The sequence below is a fragment of the Drosophila navojoa genome, chromosome 5 (genome assembly GCF_054131105.1).
Source record: "Drosophila navojoa isolate 15081-1374.11 chromosome 5, UAZ_NAV_1.0, whole genome shotgun sequence".
Classification (NCBI taxonomy): domain Eukaryota; kingdom Metazoa; phylum Arthropoda; class Insecta; order Diptera; family Drosophilidae; genus Drosophila; species Drosophila navojoa.
Window position 1 is genome coordinate 3,766,895 of NC_142893.1, and position 17,529 is coordinate 3,784,423.

Sequence of the window (17,529 nt, forward strand, 5' to 3'; positions counted from 1 at the left end):
CCTGTGCATAAAAACCACCCCTATGGGGATGCTTCCCCCAATTGGGCTGACAACCCAACTTTTTGGTGGTATTCTGGAAAAAGGCGTCGACAGAGGCGAGTGTACGGCGTATACAGCTCGATGCGCCTCGCAATTTTTTACTATTTAAGTTTCGCCAGCATCTTAAAAAGTGCTCCAAATAATATAAAACTCTGTGAAAATGTTTGTGCAAATGTGTTCAGCGGGTGCCTAAAAGCGGGCGATTGAAGTTATTGGGAAATTTCCAAGTGGAAACAAACAAAAGCGCAAAGTGTACACAAAAGCTGCCTCTAAAAGTATTTACATATACAGAGACACAAATACACACACACACACAGGCACACACTCAGGGCAGTCATGGTGGTTAGGGATATTGAAAGTTTTTTGTATGTGTTTGTTGGGCTTTGCGTGTTTTTGTTTACATGCGAAGCGAATGGTAATTCCTTAAACGCCATCGACGTGGAGGAGCCGGCTAGACGTCACCACCAGCGACATCACAATAGCGAGTACGAGCGGGAGCGGGAGGAGAAGGGCTATTGTGCGCCGTACAATGGCAAGGTGTGCAAGCAGTTCATCACCGGACCAGTGTGGTATAGCCTGGAGGATCCATCGGGTGGCTGGCGCAATGAGCAGATCACGACAGCACTCTGGGATGAGCTTATTATCGACTTGACCGGACTGTGCCGCGAGGCTGCTGAGGTAGGCTAAATCTCTGCTTGTACTCCCTTTGAACAGAGACTAAAGTGGCATCTCTTCTCTTTGCAGAAAATGCTTTGCGCCTATGCCTTCCCGCGCTGTCATGTGGAGAATGGCAAGGCCATCAAGGCGCCGCTCTGCTTCGAGGATTGCCAGGCAACTCATTTGCAGTTCTGCTACAATGATTGGGTCCTGATTGAGGAGAAGCGAGAACGCAACATGTATCTCAAGAGTCGCGGTCACTTTCGACTGCCCAACTGTACGGCCCTGCCCCACTATGATGCCAGCATGCGCTGGCCCAGCTGCTCATACATAGGTCTCACCGAGATCAAGGAGTCGGAAGTTAGCTGTAAGTAGAAACTGCCAGAGCCTCTTTTGAGCTAGTAACCAGTAATCTTGTCTCTTTTTAAGATGACTGTCGCAATGGCAATGGACGTTACTATCTGGGCAGCATGAATGTGACCAAATCGGGCATACCCTGCCAGCGCTGGGACACACAGTATCCGCACAAGCATATCCAGCCTCCTCTAGTCTTTCAGCAGCTGACTGACGGCGAGAACTATTGCCGCAATGCAGGCGGAGAGGAGCCCTATCCCTGGTGCTACACCCTAGATGAATCTGTGCGCTGGCAGCATTGCGATATTCCACTTTGTCGTAGGTTTACCTGGATTATTCTACTCTTAAATGTAGCTAAGACTGTGTCGAATTCCTATTCCAGCTGACTACGTGGATCCGAGTGCCAAGGACTTGAATACGCCCATTAAGATGGAGGAGTTCTTTACGCCCTCGATGATATTCCTGCTCGCTGGCATTGGCTTCATTGGCATCGTGGCACTTCACTTGATTATACTGCTCGCCTACAAGCTCTCCAAGCACAAGGAGTACACGCAGCCCCAGTCGCAGGCAGTGCATGGCGAGTGCGGCGCCAACTTGTCGGCAAGTCGCGAAACCCTCGGCTCCACAGGCTTTGCTCCCAACAGCATCAAATGTGGCACCATCCGCAGCACTGCGACCATACACAGCGTCAACTGCGTGATGCTGACGACGACAGCTGCGGTGCAGCAGGAACCGAAGACGAAACTGAACACACGGCTGGAGAAGCTGGAATATCCGCGAGGAGATATTGTCTATGTGCGCTCCTTGGGACAGGGCGCTTTCGGTCGCGTCTTTCAGGCCAAGGCGCCGGGACTTGTGCCTGGCAATGATGACCTGCTGGTGGCTGTCAAAATGCTGAAGGACGATGCCACCGATCAAATGCAAACGGACTTCGAGCGCGAGGCCTGCCTGTTGGCCGAGTTCGATCATGCGAACATTGTGAAGCTATTGGGAGTCTGCGCCTTGGGGCGGCCCATGTGCTTGCTCTTCGAGTACATGTCGCCGGGTGACTTGAGTGAATTTCTGCGTGCCTGCTCGCCGTATGCCACACATCAGGTCCAGCCGCACAATCGCCAGCACCTGGATGAGCTGCAGCTGCTCCACATGGCCTCGGATGTGGCCTCGGGCATGCTCTACCTATCCGAACGCAAGTTTGTGCATCGCGATCTGGCCACGCGCAACTGCCTCATCAACGAGCAAATGACCGTGAAGATAGCCGACTTCGGTCTCTCGCACAAGATCTATCTGCAGGACTATTACAAGGGCGACGAGAACGATGTCATCCCCATACGCTGGATGCCCATCGAGAGTATACTGTATAATAAGTTCTCCCTGGAGTCGGATGTGTGGGCCTTTGGCATCTGCTTGTGGGAGATCTTCTCCTTTGCTCTGCAGCCCTACTTCGGGCTGACACACGCCGAGGTTATCAAGTACATCAAGGAGGGCAACGTGCTGGGCTGTCCGGACAATACGCCGCTCTCTGTGTACGCTCTAATGCGCCGTTGCTGGAACAGCAAGCCAAGCGAACGTCCCGGCTTCGCGGAGATCAATCACTGCATTCAGCACAGCATTGCTGAGAGCGAATGCAAGGCGATGCTTTAGGCTGAGCAGCGATTCAGCTAATTCAGCGCAGAACGAATCGAAAGCGTAATCGATATTCCGTCATTGTTTGAAGACATCATTTCAACGAATCCGTATCCGTATCCGTAAACTTAATGCTCTCCAGCTTGTCTTCCGGAGCATCTACACACACTTAACATAACGATAATATAATTAAAATACGGACTTATCCAGAATAGTTTTTTTCATAACTTATATAAGTCTTTGGAATTGTTAATTGTTTTTGTATAAACCTTCTGGCATATTTCCTAGACGGCTTCACCTCCGAGAACTTCCTAAGTTTCCAGTTGATTTCACGTATGCCAATATATTTTGCTAGTAGTTGCATGATATCCAAAGCACTCCATATTTACATTAAATATGATATCTTATTATTATAACAATTACGATATATTTACTTTGCCACAACGAATGCATCACGTATCTCATATCTAGTCCGTAGACACAAAAATAAGGTTAATTCACTAAAAATATAAACATAATTACATTTATATATATATACACATGCATTGCGGATTGAATTGCAATCGGTTTTTATTTAGACTTAAGCTCGAATACTAAGGACCGGTCCATGCAAACGAATATGAAACAAACAAACACCGAAGACCATCAAAACAATAAGGAATCAATGAATCTATCTATATAAATATGAAAATATCAAGTATTTAGAGAACTGTCTACAGCCTCAATTTCTTAGGACATTTACATCATAATCTTGTAACTGAAAATGTTAATGTAATTTGTATAATATAACTTTCATAATCAAAAACAAAAATTGTCTTTCCATCTAGCAATAATAGTAGTCGTCGTAGTAGTAGTCGTAGGGATATGGGCGACGACACGGATAGGAGACAGGCACAGGCAGCGGCAGCACGCCAAGTCCGACGCCACCATAGCCATAGGATCTATATCCTCGATAGCCGCCATAGCCGCCATAGCCGCCATAGCCGCCATAGCCGCCAAATGGTCGGCCGTAGCCACCTCTAAAAGGTCCTCCAAAGCCAGGTCTCCTACCACCGAAGCCACCAGGTCGTCCGCCACCGAAGCCAGGTCTTCCACCACCAAAGCCACCAGGTCTTCCGGAACCTCCTCGACCGCCACCACGGCCGCCTCCACGACCTCCTCCGCCACGGCCTCCTCCGCCATGGCCTCCTCCACCATGGCCTCCTCCGCCATGGCCACCTCCTCCTCCTCGAGCAGACGACAGCTCCAGCATACTTAAAAGCAATGCAAGAAGCAATAAAATCCACAATTTCGACATATTTTAGAACACTTCCAAGCTGTTTCCCTTTCGTATTGCGACTAAAAAAAACATCATTTCCCAATTTGTGGATAGGCAAGTGTTGCATATATGTATATAGCTCATCAATTAGAGTATCTGTAATAATTGGCAAATCTGAACTTTACTGTTCTGAAAATCCCCTCAAATATCACATTTCACATACATATGCATTCATGGTATATATATTTATATATATTTGTTTCGCAAAACAAAGAAACGTAGCTCGACTTTGCGATATCACAGAAACCTAAATAGATTCAATAGTATACTTAAAAATCAGTTTGTATATATATATGTATAGGCTTAGTTTCAGTTGATTTTGGGACAGTTGGTGTTCTTGCTGAGAACCAGCCTATCCGGATCCAGGGACAGTCGCTTTAGCACATCATAGATCTTCTCTCGTATCTCCACCACAAAATCTGTTTCACGTCCCAGAATCCAGATTTGATCCGCATAGCCAAGCGATCCAATGCTTCCACATGACCACAGGATAGCATAGTTGTCGTAGTCCGTGTAGAGCACCTGGTATTTCCCAGATCCAGGCAGCAGACGGGCAATCACCTCAGGAAAACGTGTGTTGAACTGCGATTGTTTGTTTAGAATTATTAGTGAGATGCTGAGCAGTTTAGATGATGATGATGACAATGGTAATGATTATATATTCTCTGAGCAATGCTGCCAATTTACGATCAAAATCCTGCATTCCTTCCTTCGCTGTTTTCCTAAATTATTAAACACTACTTCTCTGTATTTTATTTACTCTTGAGTTCATCTGTTCTTCGATTGCAATATTTATATAGCTGACAGCACTAATGATTGCTCAAATATGATACATGAGTGTGATATTTTGATAGACTTACCTTAAAGTCCATTATGGAAGATTTGCTGTTCTCTGGTGTGGCGTAGCCCAGATTAACATTCGGATTGCCAGTGCTAAAAAGAGTAGAAATATATACAATGTACACTCTACTATATAATGGACTCTCTCTTAACCTTTCTCTCTCTATACATCTTTATCTATGTCTATATAACTGTATTATTTACATTTCCTCACTAATTTATTATTTACCTATCTCCCCATATCTACAGCTTCCTCAAACTCCCACCCTGTGACACTATGTTTCTCCAGCTAACTCTGTTTCCCTAATCTTCTACGTATAACTGACTCTGCTCTTACTTACATGCGATTGACAGTTTTAATGGCCACCTCCACTTTAAAATTGTTAAACTTGGACAGCTCCGCTTTACTATAGGGCTGAAATTCAAATGTGGTGCAGCCGGAGGCAATTTCTGGCAAATAAAACGAACGCTCCACCTCGTACCAGTGACCCAGTACCTGTAAGAAATAGAAGTGAAGACAAAAACAGATTTAGAAATAGCATAAATAGGACAGATATGGATCTCTAACTGCAGACAACTATAAATATATAATAGATCAACAGTCAAAAATAATTATTTACGTAGTTTCGATAAGAATTTCAAGCTGCGTTTCTCTTTATACGCCGATGAGTAAGCATTTAACTGGGTTACTATTAAGAAAAAAATAAATAAATAAAGGAAAAACAGATTCAAAAATAAAAAGAAATAAATAGCTGCCTTCAGTCGCTGCGTAAAACATAAACATTTCAAGTATTTTTTATTTATTGTTTTTTTTCGATTTTTTTTTGGTAAACTGGTTTCACTGCTGCTCTCAAATATTGCCCAGTAGCTGATGCTGCTGATAGCCTCCGGCTGCTGCCGACTGCCAATTGCTAGAGCTGCTAGTCATAGGGGCCGCCACTGCATAATTATTCTTAAGCTCGAGGTCTTTGCCCCCCTCTTAAGGCGAATCGTGTCAAAGCGAGCTTACCAACTGCTCAATTGAAGGCAACGAAGACTTTTATCATCCAATTAGAGGGCACAGCAGAGAGTCGAATGCAACGGAAGCTGCTGAAGCTGATTACGTGACACGAAACATGCACGAGATAGCACGAAGGGAAGTTTGGAAAGTAGAAACGCCATAACAATAGGCTTTATCATGCTCCTCCTTTCTCTTATACATACATTTATTGTGTAAGCAATCTAGTTCTTCCAGTTGCAAGTAGATTGTAAATTTAGCATGAAAGAAACTTAAATATAATTCAATTAGCATTTGTTTAGCTGTCTCAATGATGACTTCAGTTGCTTTAGCTATACAATATATACATATATATAAATTGTTTTCAGCTCTTTTCAGTCTTACGCTCATCTCTTAGCAGCTGTGTTTCGCCTTTGTTCGCTTTGTTAACTCTCACTAGTTTATTATGCTATATGGATATGGTAATTCGTTGAGTTTTTACAGCGCGCGAATGGAACTTTAAGTGCTCTCAAGGCGGTCAACTAAATGTCTCCCTCGCTACACTCGGCGTATGATTAATGTAATTGGCCAGCTAAATTGATTCCAGTAATTTTCTAGTTTTCAACTAAAAACAACAACAGCAAGAGCAACATTAGCAGCAGCAGCAGCAGTAGCAAAGATCTCTTTGATCTTTGGTCTCATTGTTGTTGTCCTTGGGCTTCTTGAATACGTCAATTGAATTGTTTGTTAGATAAATAAATATAAGTATATACACATTTGTATAGACTATATAACTATATATACAAATGTTTATATATATTTATATGGATGTGCTTATAAAATTTGTTAAGCTTTTATGGCGGCCTGGCTGTAAACTGGTTTGCACTTTTACATTGTTGCAGACTCTAAAAATTGGTTCAAGTTCAACTTTATGCACAATCTTTAAAGAAACAAGAAAAAAAACAACCAGCGCCTTGTGGTAAAAAATGGGAAATTTCACAGCTTTTTGTTTTGGAATTTGTTATTATTTGGCAAATGCCTCAAACGTGCTGTGAAATCTGCTAATGGTCGCACGCTTGCCTAAAATGACAGTAAAAGGCGAAGTTCTGTGATGCTAATAAGAGTAGAGCGAAAGATCGCTAAAATAATAATAACTCCATCCTATTCCTACCTCACAAGAAAGTCAAAAATTTGTTCAATCATGTGAAAGGTATGAGCTGACAAATTTCCCTCCTCATTCATATTTAAATATATTTAATTTAGTTTAGTTTAGTTGTGACTTTGCAAACCGTAAATGGAGATTTTACTGTATACACAGTTGCATCTATTTGTTTTAATGCTTATTTGTTTGTGTTATAAGAGAGGGTAACTTACTCGACTCATATTGAACTTTGGCATGGATGGATACTTCGGGCAACGTCCAAATCCGTACGCCTTTGTCTCTGCCACAAACGTGGATAACAATAAAACGCTTGACAATAGCGAAATACGCAAAATTGTGCAAAACTTCATTTGATACATATTTGCAATAGAGTATATATATGTCTATATGTATGTATGTATGTATATTTAGGGCACAGATTGACACAGTTGCTCAGCTTTGATTGTTCTGCATAGAATGTTTAATTTGTAATTTTTCAATTTATTTGACGATTCACTTGATTATGCACAGTAGAGCTTCTGTTTTTTTCTTTCTTCTTCTTCTTTTTTGGATGTCAGTTGGCCAATGAACGCTGAAGCATAGTTTTCATTTCCTTTTTTTGTTTTTGTTTTTGTTTTATTGTTGCTGGTCGATGGACCTATTAATATTCCGCAGTAGAAATGTGCGATAATAAAAACGTGCTCGACTCAAGCCTGACTTTGTGCAGTGCAACAAATTTGTAAACAGTGAAAATGAAATGCTCTTTCAAACAAACCAAAAATGTATATATACGTCTATATATACATTAACTAGGTTGGATCGTGCCTTGGCTAAACGTTACGTAAAAGAAAATTGGAGAAAAAAACAAGTAAGAGTGCTTTAGTCGGCAGTGCCCGACTTGTAGATACCCTGACCAGGACATCACACAACTATTGCTAATATTTGTCATATTCTCTTAATTTTGCCTCTTTACAGCCCCCTTCGATCTTCTCTTTACTGTCCTTAATGTGTCTTCACATATTTTCTTCTTTTGTTGTCTTCTCCACTCTATTATTCTTGTCTCTTCTTTCTTTTCTACCTACAGCATATATGTTACCAAAAACAATCTACCCCGCTTAACCATTTCACCAATAAATTCAGGGTATTGAGCTAAAAACCAGACTGCAGCAGGCTAAGCGATGCGAAAACGAAACGAGCTGGCTGCCACACACACAGAGCTCCATTGTAAGTGGCAAATGAATGTGGCATGCCACAGCAGCGGCAGCAACTGCAACTGCAACTAGTTGGGTGGTAAGCGCTGCGCGAACAGGTGAATGTTGCGCATTCATTCGTTCATTCATAAACAAAAGTAAAAGGCCCAATAAAGGAAGTCCATTGTTGCATGCGTCATGATATTGATGATCAAATGCTTTTGCAAACCAGCTGTTATTAAACAACTGAATTGGCTCAAGTTCAAGTCAACTGTAACAGCAGCCATGGGGAGAAAAAGGAAATATGAATAGCGAGCATTCCACAGATAAAATAAAGGAAGTCTACTCAGTTCATATCTTTCATAACACACTTCCAGGCAAATTTTGTAATAACTAACTAACAAGTTATTTTAGCCATTAGCAGGCAATGAAAATTGGCAGTGAGTGTTAATTTTTTGCAGACAGACAAACAGAAAAGAGCAACAGTAAACAAACAAACAAAAAAAACAACAAAAAAACACAAAAAGCTAACTATTCAATTACGTATATTAACGTAGTCATTCAGTTGCCAAGGCAATTGCAAATTTATGCTATTATTTCTTTATAATTTTAACTGCCTTTAAATAGTTATTGTAGTATATTTGTTATCTCTTTGTTTACAAATTTGTTTGCTGCGTATTCTTTCGCACTAGAAAGTCTTTTTTCTTCTCGAATTGTTTACCGACAACTAAATAGCATAGACTGCAACCGCACCGCTCGACCGTTGGAAATGTACTGACTGCTGTTTATCGTATGGGTATTTGAATTGCAAACAGTGTGACCGTCGCGCAATAATAAATGTATACATCAAGTGTGCACACACTGCGTAGCTAATCGATAACAGCTTATCAGCCGACCTCCATATTTGTGTAGATTGTCAACAAATTGCAAGCAGATTTGTTTTATTTATTTTTTTTTTGTTTTAATCAAGTTTCATTCTGCAACAATAAATGACGGCAGCTTAGGCAATTCCATTTATTCAAGTAACCGTAGGGTAAGGATATGGCAGCGTGTGTGCTTTGTTTTCGCTGCTGCAACAATGATGAATCCTATAAAATATTCTCCGAACTTGGTTTGCGGCTCAACATTTGCAAAACAATCAACAAACATTTTTGGCTTGAGGTAAAGGCGCGAATATTTTAATTTTGTATATCACGTTTCCTTTTTCACTTTTCCTGCGCAAACTATTTGCAGCTGAGCAGCGCAACTGGTGAGCACGAGCAAATATGTCGCCAGTGCTGGGAGTGCGTGAGCAGCTTCAATGAATTCTATCAGCGAGTCTACAATGCCCATCAGGAGAGACGCAGCGACGTGAAGAATGTGCAGATCGAGTTCTGTGACGAATCCGAGGCAGCAAATCCATTGGCGTTTGGCGGTGAGCTGGATGCGCTGGCTGAGGATTTTTTTGCCACGAGCGATGTCAAGGTGGAGGTGAACGAACTCGAGCCCCTGCCCAAGCTTGAAGTGCTCGAAGAGCAGTTGCTGGAGCAGAGGAGCGCTGCTACAAAGAGACCGAGTGCTGAGCAGCCAGCGAGTGCTAAGCGACGCATTAAAAAAGAACAGCCAACGGTCAACAGTGATTCAGATGGCGATATACCTTTAGCCGAGTTTCTAGATCTGAAAGCATCTGCAGCGAAGGGAGTTAAAGGACAGCCGTTGCGTCGTAGCACACGCCGCGGGCTACGTTCCAAAACGCCGCCAATATCCCCGCCCAGCTGCATGAAGAGCGAGAACGATTCCGATGATGATAATGACAAGGAGCTTCTAGCTGCGGAGGCAGTGCTGGGCACTGATGACAGCGCCAGCTCGAGCGAAACCAGCGACAGCGACTCAGACAACAGTTTGCCGGACATGGAGCCAGAGGAGCGATATGCAGAGATACCCAAGCGTGTTGTGGTCAAGCCGAAGAAGTATCGGAAACGCCCCAAGCCTCTGATTCCACCTGTGCGAATGAGCCGCGAGGAGATCGAGAAGCGGAAAGCGCAACAAGACGAATTCGATAAGATCATCATAGATTTCTTCAAGAAGCTGCCGTGCCATGTCTGCAATCTGCTGGTGCCCAACTTCGGAGACATGCGGCGCCATCAGCGTATGTCCCACAACATGGAGAGTGGCTTCATTGCCTGTTGTGGTCGCAAGTTTCACATACGCCGCGCACTGGCCGAGCATGTGCTGGTCCACAAGAATCCCGAGCACTTTATGTGCACACAGTGCGGTCGCATATTCCACGATTCCAAAAGTCTCGAGACGCACGAACAGACGCATACGAATCCACAAGCGGATACGAAGGATAAACGCATGTATCAATGTGATAAGTGTCCCAAATGCTTCACCACAAAGGCTGCTGTGGAGTATCACAATGTGTCCAAGCATGTGCCCAAGTCGGATTTCAAATACACCTGCCCAGAGTGCAACAAAAAGTTAGTTGACTTTGACCTCAAGGTTATACGTAATGCCTAACTGCCTTGTTCCTTTTTTCGCTTTGCAGAGTGCCCACAGAACGCAAGCTGAAGGAACACTTGCGCTATATGCATGATCCGGAAACTGCCATCATTTGCGACAAATGCGGCAAGACGTTGCGCTCCCAGGCGAATCTTAAGAAACACCATGAACTGGAGCATTCCGATAAGCCACGGCCAAAGCCCGATCCCGTACAATGCGAGATATGCGGCACTTGGCTGCGCCACTTGTCAGGGCTCAAGCAGCACATGAGCACGGTGCATGAGCCGCCCGGTGGTGAGCATCGATGCCACATCTGCGACAAAAAGTCCACAAATTCGCGAGCACTCAAACGCCATATTTACCACAACCATCAGTGCGAGCGAAAGTTTCGATGCACCATGTGCGAGAAGGCGTTCAAGAGGCCACAGGATCTTCGAGTAAGTGAAGCAGTCGACTTAAAGAAGCATCAGGGAGTCTATATCGTCTATATCTTTGCAGGAGCACACGTCTACGCATACAGGTGAGGTGCTATACACCTGCCCGAACTGCCCGCAGACGTTCTTCTCGAATGCCAACATGTACAAGCATCGCCAGCGCTTGCATCGCGCCGAGTGGGAGGCGGATCGCAAGAAGCCGCTGCCACCGAACATAATGCAACAAGCAGTGGTCGCCACAACGGCCATGAAGAAGCGTCAAACCGCCGACTCGACCATTGCTGCCACCCAGAAGCAGGAGACAAACAACTGCAACAATAGTAATAGTATTTAAGTAACTATTTATGTCATATTTAGAAATAGTTAAGAACGAAGAAGGAACTCATAAATATAATGCAGACACAAGTACACATTCATGGACTACAGATAGGTGACTATGGCTATGGATATTTAATGATCGTCCTGTGGAATGCGAATCGTCTCGCAGATGCCCTCCTCCCGATGCACGCTCGCCCAGTGCTGCGACAAATGCTGGCTAATGGCTCGCCGAAAGACCATGCACGTAATGTGGGGCAATTTCTCGAAGCGGACGCGCAGCAGGCCCAGCTTGGCCAGAGCGAAACGCCAGTTCTTCATGATACTGGCATTCTTGCCCACATGCTGGGAGTCGGGTGTAATGATGACTAGAATTCCCTCCGGTCCCAGCAGCTCGTAGGCCTTCTGGCAGCAAATCAAACGCTGTTCCGCACTGGGCATGTATTCCAGCAGGAGGCTGAAGATGACGCAATGATAGTAGCCAGCAGGTAAGCTTTTCACGGTCTGATCGACAATCTCCGGTTGCTTCAAACTAGCGTCTACGCCCACTGTGAGAAAGTCACCTTGGAGCACATGAGTTCCAGGTGCGGGACAGAGATCGATGGCTGTCACCTCCAGGTGTGGTGTATTGCCAAACGGATTGAAGCAGCTGCCCACGTCTAGCACTCGAACACTGTCCGGTGGCTCATCCATGTACGCACATTCTGAATCCGCCAGCTCATTGTAGGAAGCGAGCAGGCGCTGCTCCCGCTGTCGCTTCTGCAGATAGATGCCCTCCGTGTAGAAGTATTTGATTATATAGTCGATGGCCCACTTGATGCGACTACGCGCTTGCAGCTCCGTCTTAGTAGCATTCGATTCCCATATGCCAGCGAGCTGCTGCATTGCATCTGCATACTCAGCCAGCTTTTCAGCATTGTGGGGTGCTGTGTGCTCCTTCCAAGCACGCTCTGCTCCATACAATTTTGTGAGCTGTCTTAAGTTCTCGTGACAGTTCTTCACAATGTTGGCCAAGCGTTGATGCTCCTCCGTGGCCATGCTCTATTTATTGTAGATTTTATTTTATTTAGTTTTTTTTTGTTTATTTTCACTCCAGGCGCAACAAATGTGTGTATACAATTGAGATGAGCGATATTTGCACACCTGTATACCTGTATTTTATATTCGCCACCACTGTAGCTCGTGTAAGGCGCAACAGCGCATGTAAACAATAGTGTGCCCGTTTGCAAAAATCAATACTTCGTCATTTGCAAGGTATACAGATTAGGTCACACTTGTCGCTGGTCAAGAGGAAGTTGTTTAAAACCAATAAGTGTATCTCGAACAAATGCACGAGCCATATATACGTAAATTAGTCAAGTGGATACCTTATGATCATTCGTTCTGTTTTTGCTAGCTGTTATACAAAAAACTGCTATACAAGTGGAATACAAATTTGTGTTTATTGCCTTAAAGCGCAAGACTTTGAAACCAAAAGTGTGGCCAAATTCATTATCACAACTTGAACGTTTTTAGTGCCTAAGTCACAATTGTGAACGGATCGTTCAAACCGCAACTTTTTTAAACCATAGAAAGTGAAACTCAAAAGGGGGATATAAATATATATTTAAGCAAAACATGTAGAAAAGTAAATTTCCATTCGTTTCTTTCTGTGAGTGCAAAAACAACTCAAGCTGTAACAGTTCTAGTCTAGCTCTATTCTAAGTGTGCACTAATTGAAAAATGTTTTTTCGAGTTCCTGAAGCAATAAGCATTAAGCATTGTTTAATGTATTGTACTTTATTTGTGCACAAATTAAAAACTGTGAGTCAGCAACGTACAATGCAATGATATGATTGCAATTCATTTTTGCTCGAGAATCGCATCTATCCAGTTTAATTACAAAAACTAGAAACAAGTGCGCAAGTATACATAGCCATTATATAGAAGGAATCGCACGTAATACAAAAAACTAGTTTACTTGTCACATACATAATGATTAAGCATGAGTAAGCAAATGCGTGCTACAGACACTATTCCATTCACACATATTGATAAGCATTGAGAACCAGCCTATTGGCAGACAAACAATTGCTGAAACTATTTGTTAAGTTTCTTATCAGAACACATTGACAAATCCACAACTCAATTTTAAGAAACACTCAACGGCGGCAAACTAAAATATATGACGTGCATACATACACCCATATTCAATATGCATGCATGTGTGGGTGTGTGAGTCCATTGTTCTGAAAGCGAATCCGTTCTAAAGGTCAAGACCGAATGGAGTATACAAACATACCCACATGTGTAGCCATCCAAATGCTGTAGCAACATATAAATATGATATAACAACCAACAACGGCGCAGTTTATGCACATACATGTACATATATACATAGGACTTTTAACCCACGCCAATTAACTAAATTTTGTTGTTTTTTTTAACTTTGCCTATCCAATTTGTATTGATAAAGACCGGCTTATCGCCGCATTGGTTCCGCAAAGCGTTTACAATTGTAAAATGTTGTTGAAAATATTTTAGATAATAGAAAAAGTATTTTAGTGCAGGGGGCACTTTATCAATGCCAGCCGAAACTTATCGCTAAATAATTATCACTAAAATGCGTTCTTAAAGTGTTAACGCCGCTGTCCGATGGTCTCTCTGCCCAGCTACCGATAAGGATAAGAACGCATTCAACATTTGTGCGACAGTTCAGTCGTTGATGGCAAGTCAACTGAGGCGTGTCTGCCCTCTGCTCTGCTCAACTTTCTCTGCTTTCCTCCTTGCTACCAGTCACATCCAGAGGTCAACATGAAGATCGATTCGGCGACCATTAAGGCAGCCGTAAATAGGTGCCAAGAACTCTTGGTCATGGCCATTTATACGTCATTCTTTTTTACACTGCCTTTGAATTCCTATTATGCCATAATTCTAATATTGGTAAGTACAAATACTAAAGTATAAGTACATTATTGACAGGATATACTGTTGATAAATATTTCGGGGGCAAAATACATTAACAGTGGGTACTGTGTGTGTGTGTGCGCTCTGATAAAGTTATCTTGAAGCATGTCAACGGTCTAATACTCTTTCCAAATATAAAATATTACAAAATAGAGGTTTTTATATAAGCATGGAAAATGCTATAACTAATATGCAATACTCCTCTCACAAAAGGAATTTATATGCGTGAAAGCACACATACTCTTACATTCATTTTGAAGACGGAGAGCGCAGCTGAAAGTCTGCAGAAATGAGCAGCCTTCTCGCTCTAGCTCTCATGCTAATTAGAATTGTGAGCAAATTTGTAACTGGAGTGGGAGCTGCAACAGAGGATTAGAAGAGAGAAAATATAGAAGAGGTCATACTCTGTAAATTCATATATACATATACATCTACATATACATGTTCATCTATGCATATTCATCACTTAACATACTTTTGCAGATCTTTGGCAGCAATTTGGCACGCGCTCTGTTGCTCGTCTATTGGACCATTATCTACCTGCGGCACAAATTGAATGTTGCCCGAATCGATGGCAATGGGTATGTCTAAGGCTCAAACTAATAGATTTTTGGCTAATTTTCATGATTGCTTCCAGCTGCATGCTAATGCGAGACAATGCGATAGGTCGCATATACCGTAGATATTTTCCCGTTCAATTGATCAAGACCGCCGACCTGCCGCCCAATAAAAACTACATAATAGCTAGCTTTCCACACGGCATACTTGGGTAACTACTTGCATTAAGATATCTTATCGATAATTTTTATAAATGATTATATTACTTACTTGCAGCACCGGCATTTGTATGAATATGGCTTTCGATATTGGCGTATGGTTCAAACTCTTCCCGCAGGTGCGCCCAAAGGTTGCTACGCTCGATCAACATTTCTACACGCCTTTCTTGCGTCATTTTATACGCTGGTGGTGGGGTCTAATCTCAGTGTCGAAGGAGTCGCTGATGTACTACCTCACCAAGTCGAATAATCCGCAACATCCCGACAATCGTGATGGCTTCACCTCCAATGCGGTAGCTATTTTGGTGGGCGGGGCACAGGAGGCGCTCGACTCAAATCCTGGTGAATATATTCTAACGCTCAGAAAGCGCAAGGGCTTCGTGAAGATGGCCGTGCGAACAGGGTAAATAGAGAGACGGCGAGACAAAAACTAACTGTATGACGCTTCCATTACAATCAACACTCTTCTCTCTCTCTCTCTCTCTCTCTCTCTCTCTCTCTCTGTCTCTTGTGAACAGTTCTGCAATTGTTCCCAGCTTTTCATTTGGCGAAGTTGACATCTTCCAGCAGGTGGCCAATCCGCCCAACTCGAAACTGCGCAACTTTCAGATTGCTGTGAAGAAGCGAACGGGTATAGCGCCGCTGATACCCTTGGGTCGCGACATCTTCCACTATCCATTTGGCGTTGTGCCTTATCGTCGCCCCATCACACAAGTTCGTAAGTAGACTGCAGCACCTGATCCTCATAGAAACAAGTGTACGAGATCTTTCATTGCTGTTTAGTTGGCGCACCAATTGAAGTGGTGCAGAGTGATGATCCCGATCCTGCCTATGTCGACGAGTTGCACGGCAAGGTAATCAAAGCACTGGAGGACATGTTTGAAGAATATAAAGGCAAATACTTGAAAGACCCGGAAACAAAACAACTAATTATAAACTGAGCACACTATTCAACTGTTTGGGACTGCCAACTCGTTCACAAAACATTCGGGCTTTGAGGATTTTCACATAGACGCGGACAAGGTCACACTTAAAGCTTTTCAAATAGCAAAATCATATTGTAACCCAAAAGAAACTTCAGGATTATTTAAGGTGCAATTGTTAGGGATTTTAAGTGTTTAAGCATTTGTTTACGCTTTTAGTATTAAGTTGTTAATTAGCAACTGTACACAATAAAAAGGGTTAGTTGGTTAATTTTAACGAAAGCGTATGTTCTTTTTATTAATATTATTATTAATTATTAAGTTACCAATTAAATTTGTTACGTCGTACATAAATTTTATATACAAAAAGAAAAAGGAGGAGGATTCGAAATTTCATATTTGGAAAACTTAACTAAATGGTTTTTTTTTTTAGTTTTTTTGTTTCTTAGGTGTTTTGTGCCATTAACTTTTCATTTTGTTTATATATATATTAGATAGGTTCTATGTACTAAATAGAAGTTTTTCCTTTTTGCTTTAACAATTAATAACTATAAGGAATTTGGTAAAAATACAATATTATGCTACACTAAATTCAATCGCAGAATCTTCAATTAAGGTACAATCAAATTTTTCTATCTTCCTTTCCTTCTTCCTTTTTTTTATTAGCAACAAATCACTTTTCGACTAAACAAAGTTTTACTAATGTTTTTTTTTTACTAAATTAAATGAAATTAATTATTTTTGTCTTTTTTGCATATGCTGCCTAATTAATTAGTTGGCTTTCGAATTTCTAAATTATTATAAATTATCTACAAATAATTGAACAACTAAAATCCATTTAGGAATCTTTTGCTGTAGAAGGAACACTTGGCATTTAGTTGGACTTGGGGTTCGGATTACTAATTTGTATATCTGGCAAATCTGGCTTTAGAAAATGCATTTAGGCTATAACAAATATATATCTCGTATATATGTATGTATATATGATTATCTTTGTGTAATTTTTAGTTTTCAAAAATTATATTCTGTGGGCTTCATTTTTATTTTACCTATAACTTTCCTTTTCTATATATCATCTATAACTTTCTGTTGTATAATTGGGATTCTAGTTATGCATGTGTGGTGATTGTGTGTATGGCTGTGTGTGTGTGGGTGACAAAAATATATGTTTATATATATATATGTATATGCTATATTTGTATGCATGTAGTAGAAGCAATTCAATTGCCTTACATTCCAACTATATAAATATAAATTTGTCTTTTATTCTTTTAATTTAGCAATACAAAAATGTGGTTTTCTTTTCATTATATTTTTTTTGGCATAAACTTTTGATGATGTTTACAATTACAATTGTTCAAAGATTTTCTTTAAAGAGCCTAAAAAACATGTTGCTAAATTTCTCATATTTTATCATATATAGTTAAATGCTATAGCTCTCATTTGAATTCTATTTCTACATTTAGTTTTTAGGTACTAGCCAGGCAGCCGATTTGTGTGTTTTTGCAAAAAGGTT

The 17,529-nt window shown here is 41.8% G+C and overlaps 5 protein-coding genes across 11 annotated transcripts; 3 read left to right on the forward strand and 2 right to left on the reverse strand.

Annotated features, from left to right (window-relative positions):
- The first annotated feature begins 120 nt into the window (after positions 1-120).
- Nrk (Neurospecific receptor kinase) lies at positions 121-4,931 on the forward strand. The gene is made up of 4 exons (XM_018104326.3): positions 121-717; positions 784-1,063; positions 1,126-1,368; positions 1,433-4,931. Exons 1-4 carry the CDS (start codon positions 376-378, stop codon positions 2,689-2,691), a joined length of 2,124 nt encoding a protein of 707 aa, XP_017959815.1. The 5' UTR covers positions 121-375; the 3' UTR covers positions 2,692-4,931.
- GLaz (Glial Lazarillo) lies at positions 4,158-15,396 on the reverse strand. Of its 5 annotated transcripts, none has more exons than XM_089261900.1 (5): positions 8,860-8,982; positions 7,182-7,606; positions 5,173-5,327; positions 4,852-4,924; positions 4,158-4,573 (listed from the first exon to the last, which is right to left on the reverse strand). In XM_089261900.1, exons 2-5 carry the CDS (start codon positions 7,326-7,328, stop codon positions 4,301-4,303), a joined length of 648 nt encoding a protein of 215 aa, XP_089118026.1. In that variant the 5' UTR covers positions 7,329-7,606; positions 8,860-8,982; the 3' UTR covers positions 4,158-4,300. The 5 variants fall into 5 exon arrangements, with proteins under 5 accessions (XP_089118026.1, XP_089118025.1, XP_017959825.1 ...); XM_089261899.1 differs by having other exon boundaries at positions 8,864-8,935; XM_018104336.3 differs by having other exon boundaries at positions 8,799-8,912.
- Positions 9,062-11,461, forward strand: LOC108653668 (uncharacterized). Its single transcript, XM_018104327.3, has 4 exons — positions 9,062-9,299; positions 9,372-10,597; positions 10,666-11,056; positions 11,118-11,461. The coding sequence occupies exons 1-4, from the start codon at positions 9,180-9,182 to the stop codon at positions 11,385-11,387; spliced, it is 2,007 nt and encodes a 668-aa protein (XP_017959816.1). The 5' UTR covers positions 9,062-9,179; the 3' UTR covers positions 11,388-11,461.
- Positions 11,378-12,608, reverse strand: Samtor (S-adenosylmethionine sensor upstream of TORC1). The gene has a single exon (XM_018104335.2). The coding sequence runs from the start codon at positions 12,404-12,406 to the stop codon at positions 11,504-11,506; it is 903 nt and encodes a 300-aa protein (XP_017959824.1). The 5' UTR covers positions 12,407-12,608; the 3' UTR covers positions 11,378-11,503.
- Positions 13,028-16,295, forward strand: LOC108653670 (2-acylglycerol O-acyltransferase 2). 3 transcript variants are annotated; one of them, XM_089261895.1, is made up of 7 exons: positions 13,041-13,171; positions 13,985-14,290; positions 14,798-14,895; positions 14,952-15,083; positions 15,149-15,493; positions 15,609-15,808; positions 15,874-16,295. In XM_089261895.1, the coding sequence occupies exons 2-7, from the start codon at positions 14,162-14,164 to the stop codon at positions 16,029-16,031; spliced, it is 1,062 nt and encodes a 353-aa protein (XP_089118021.1). In that variant the 5' UTR covers positions 13,041-13,171; positions 13,985-14,161; the 3' UTR covers positions 16,032-16,295. The 3 variants fall into 3 exon arrangements, with proteins under 3 accessions (XP_017959823.2, XP_089118021.1, XP_017959822.1); XM_018104334.2 differs by lacking the exon at positions 13,985-14,290 and having other exon boundaries at positions 13,028-13,171; XM_018104333.3 differs by lacking the exon at positions 13,041-13,171 and having other exon boundaries at positions 13,721-14,290.
- The last annotated feature ends 1,234 nt before the right edge of the window (positions 16,296-17,529 follow it).

Coding starts and splice junctions, on each gene's coding strand:
- Nrk (XM_018104326.3), top strand. CDS start 376: ATGGTGGTTAGGGATATTGAAAGTTTTTTGTATGTGTTTGTTGGGCTT. Junction 718..783: donor TGTGCCGCGAGGCTGCTGAG/GTAGGCTAAATC, acceptor TTCTCTTTGCAG/AAAATGCTTTGCGCCTATGC. Junction 1,369..1,432: donor TTGCGATATTCCACTTTGTC/GTAGGTTTACCT, acceptor TTCCTATTCCAG/CTGACTACGTGGATCCGAGT.
- GLaz (XM_089261900.1), bottom strand. CDS start 7,328: ATGTATCAAATGAAGTTTTGCACAATTTTGCGTATTTCGCTATTGTCA. Junction 5,328..7,181: donor CAAAGTTCAATATGAGTCGA/GTAAGTTACCCT, acceptor TATTTCTTACAG/GTACTGGGTCACTGGTACGA. Junction 4,925..5,172: donor ATTAAAACTGTCAATCGCAT/GTAAGTAAGAGC, acceptor TACTCTTTTTAG/CACTGGCAATCCGAATGTTA.
- LOC108653668 (XM_018104327.3), top strand. CDS start 9,180: ATGGCAGCGTGTGTGCTTTGTTTTCGCTGCTGCAACAATGATGAATCC. Junction 9,300..9,371: donor ACAAACATTTTTGGCTTGAG/GTAAAGGCGCGA, acceptor AACTATTTGCAG/CTGAGCAGCGCAACTGGTGA. Junction 11,057..11,117: donor AGAGGCCACAGGATCTTCGA/GTAAGTGAAGCA, acceptor ATATCTTTGCAG/GAGCACACGTCTACGCATAC.
- Samtor (XM_018104335.2), bottom strand. CDS start 12,406: ATGGCCACGGAGGAGCATCAACGCTTGGCCAACATTGTGAAGAACTGT.
- LOC108653670 (XM_089261895.1), top strand. CDS start 14,162: ATGAAGATCGATTCGGCGACCATTAAGGCAGCCGTAAATAGGTGCCAA. Junction 15,494..15,608: donor AAGATGGCCGTGCGAACAGG/GTAAATAGAGAG, acceptor TCTTGTGAACAG/TTCTGCAATTGTTCCCAGCT. Junction 15,809..15,873: donor TCGCCCCATCACACAAGTTC/GTAAGTAGACTG, acceptor ATTGCTGTTTAG/TTGGCGCACCAATTGAAGTG.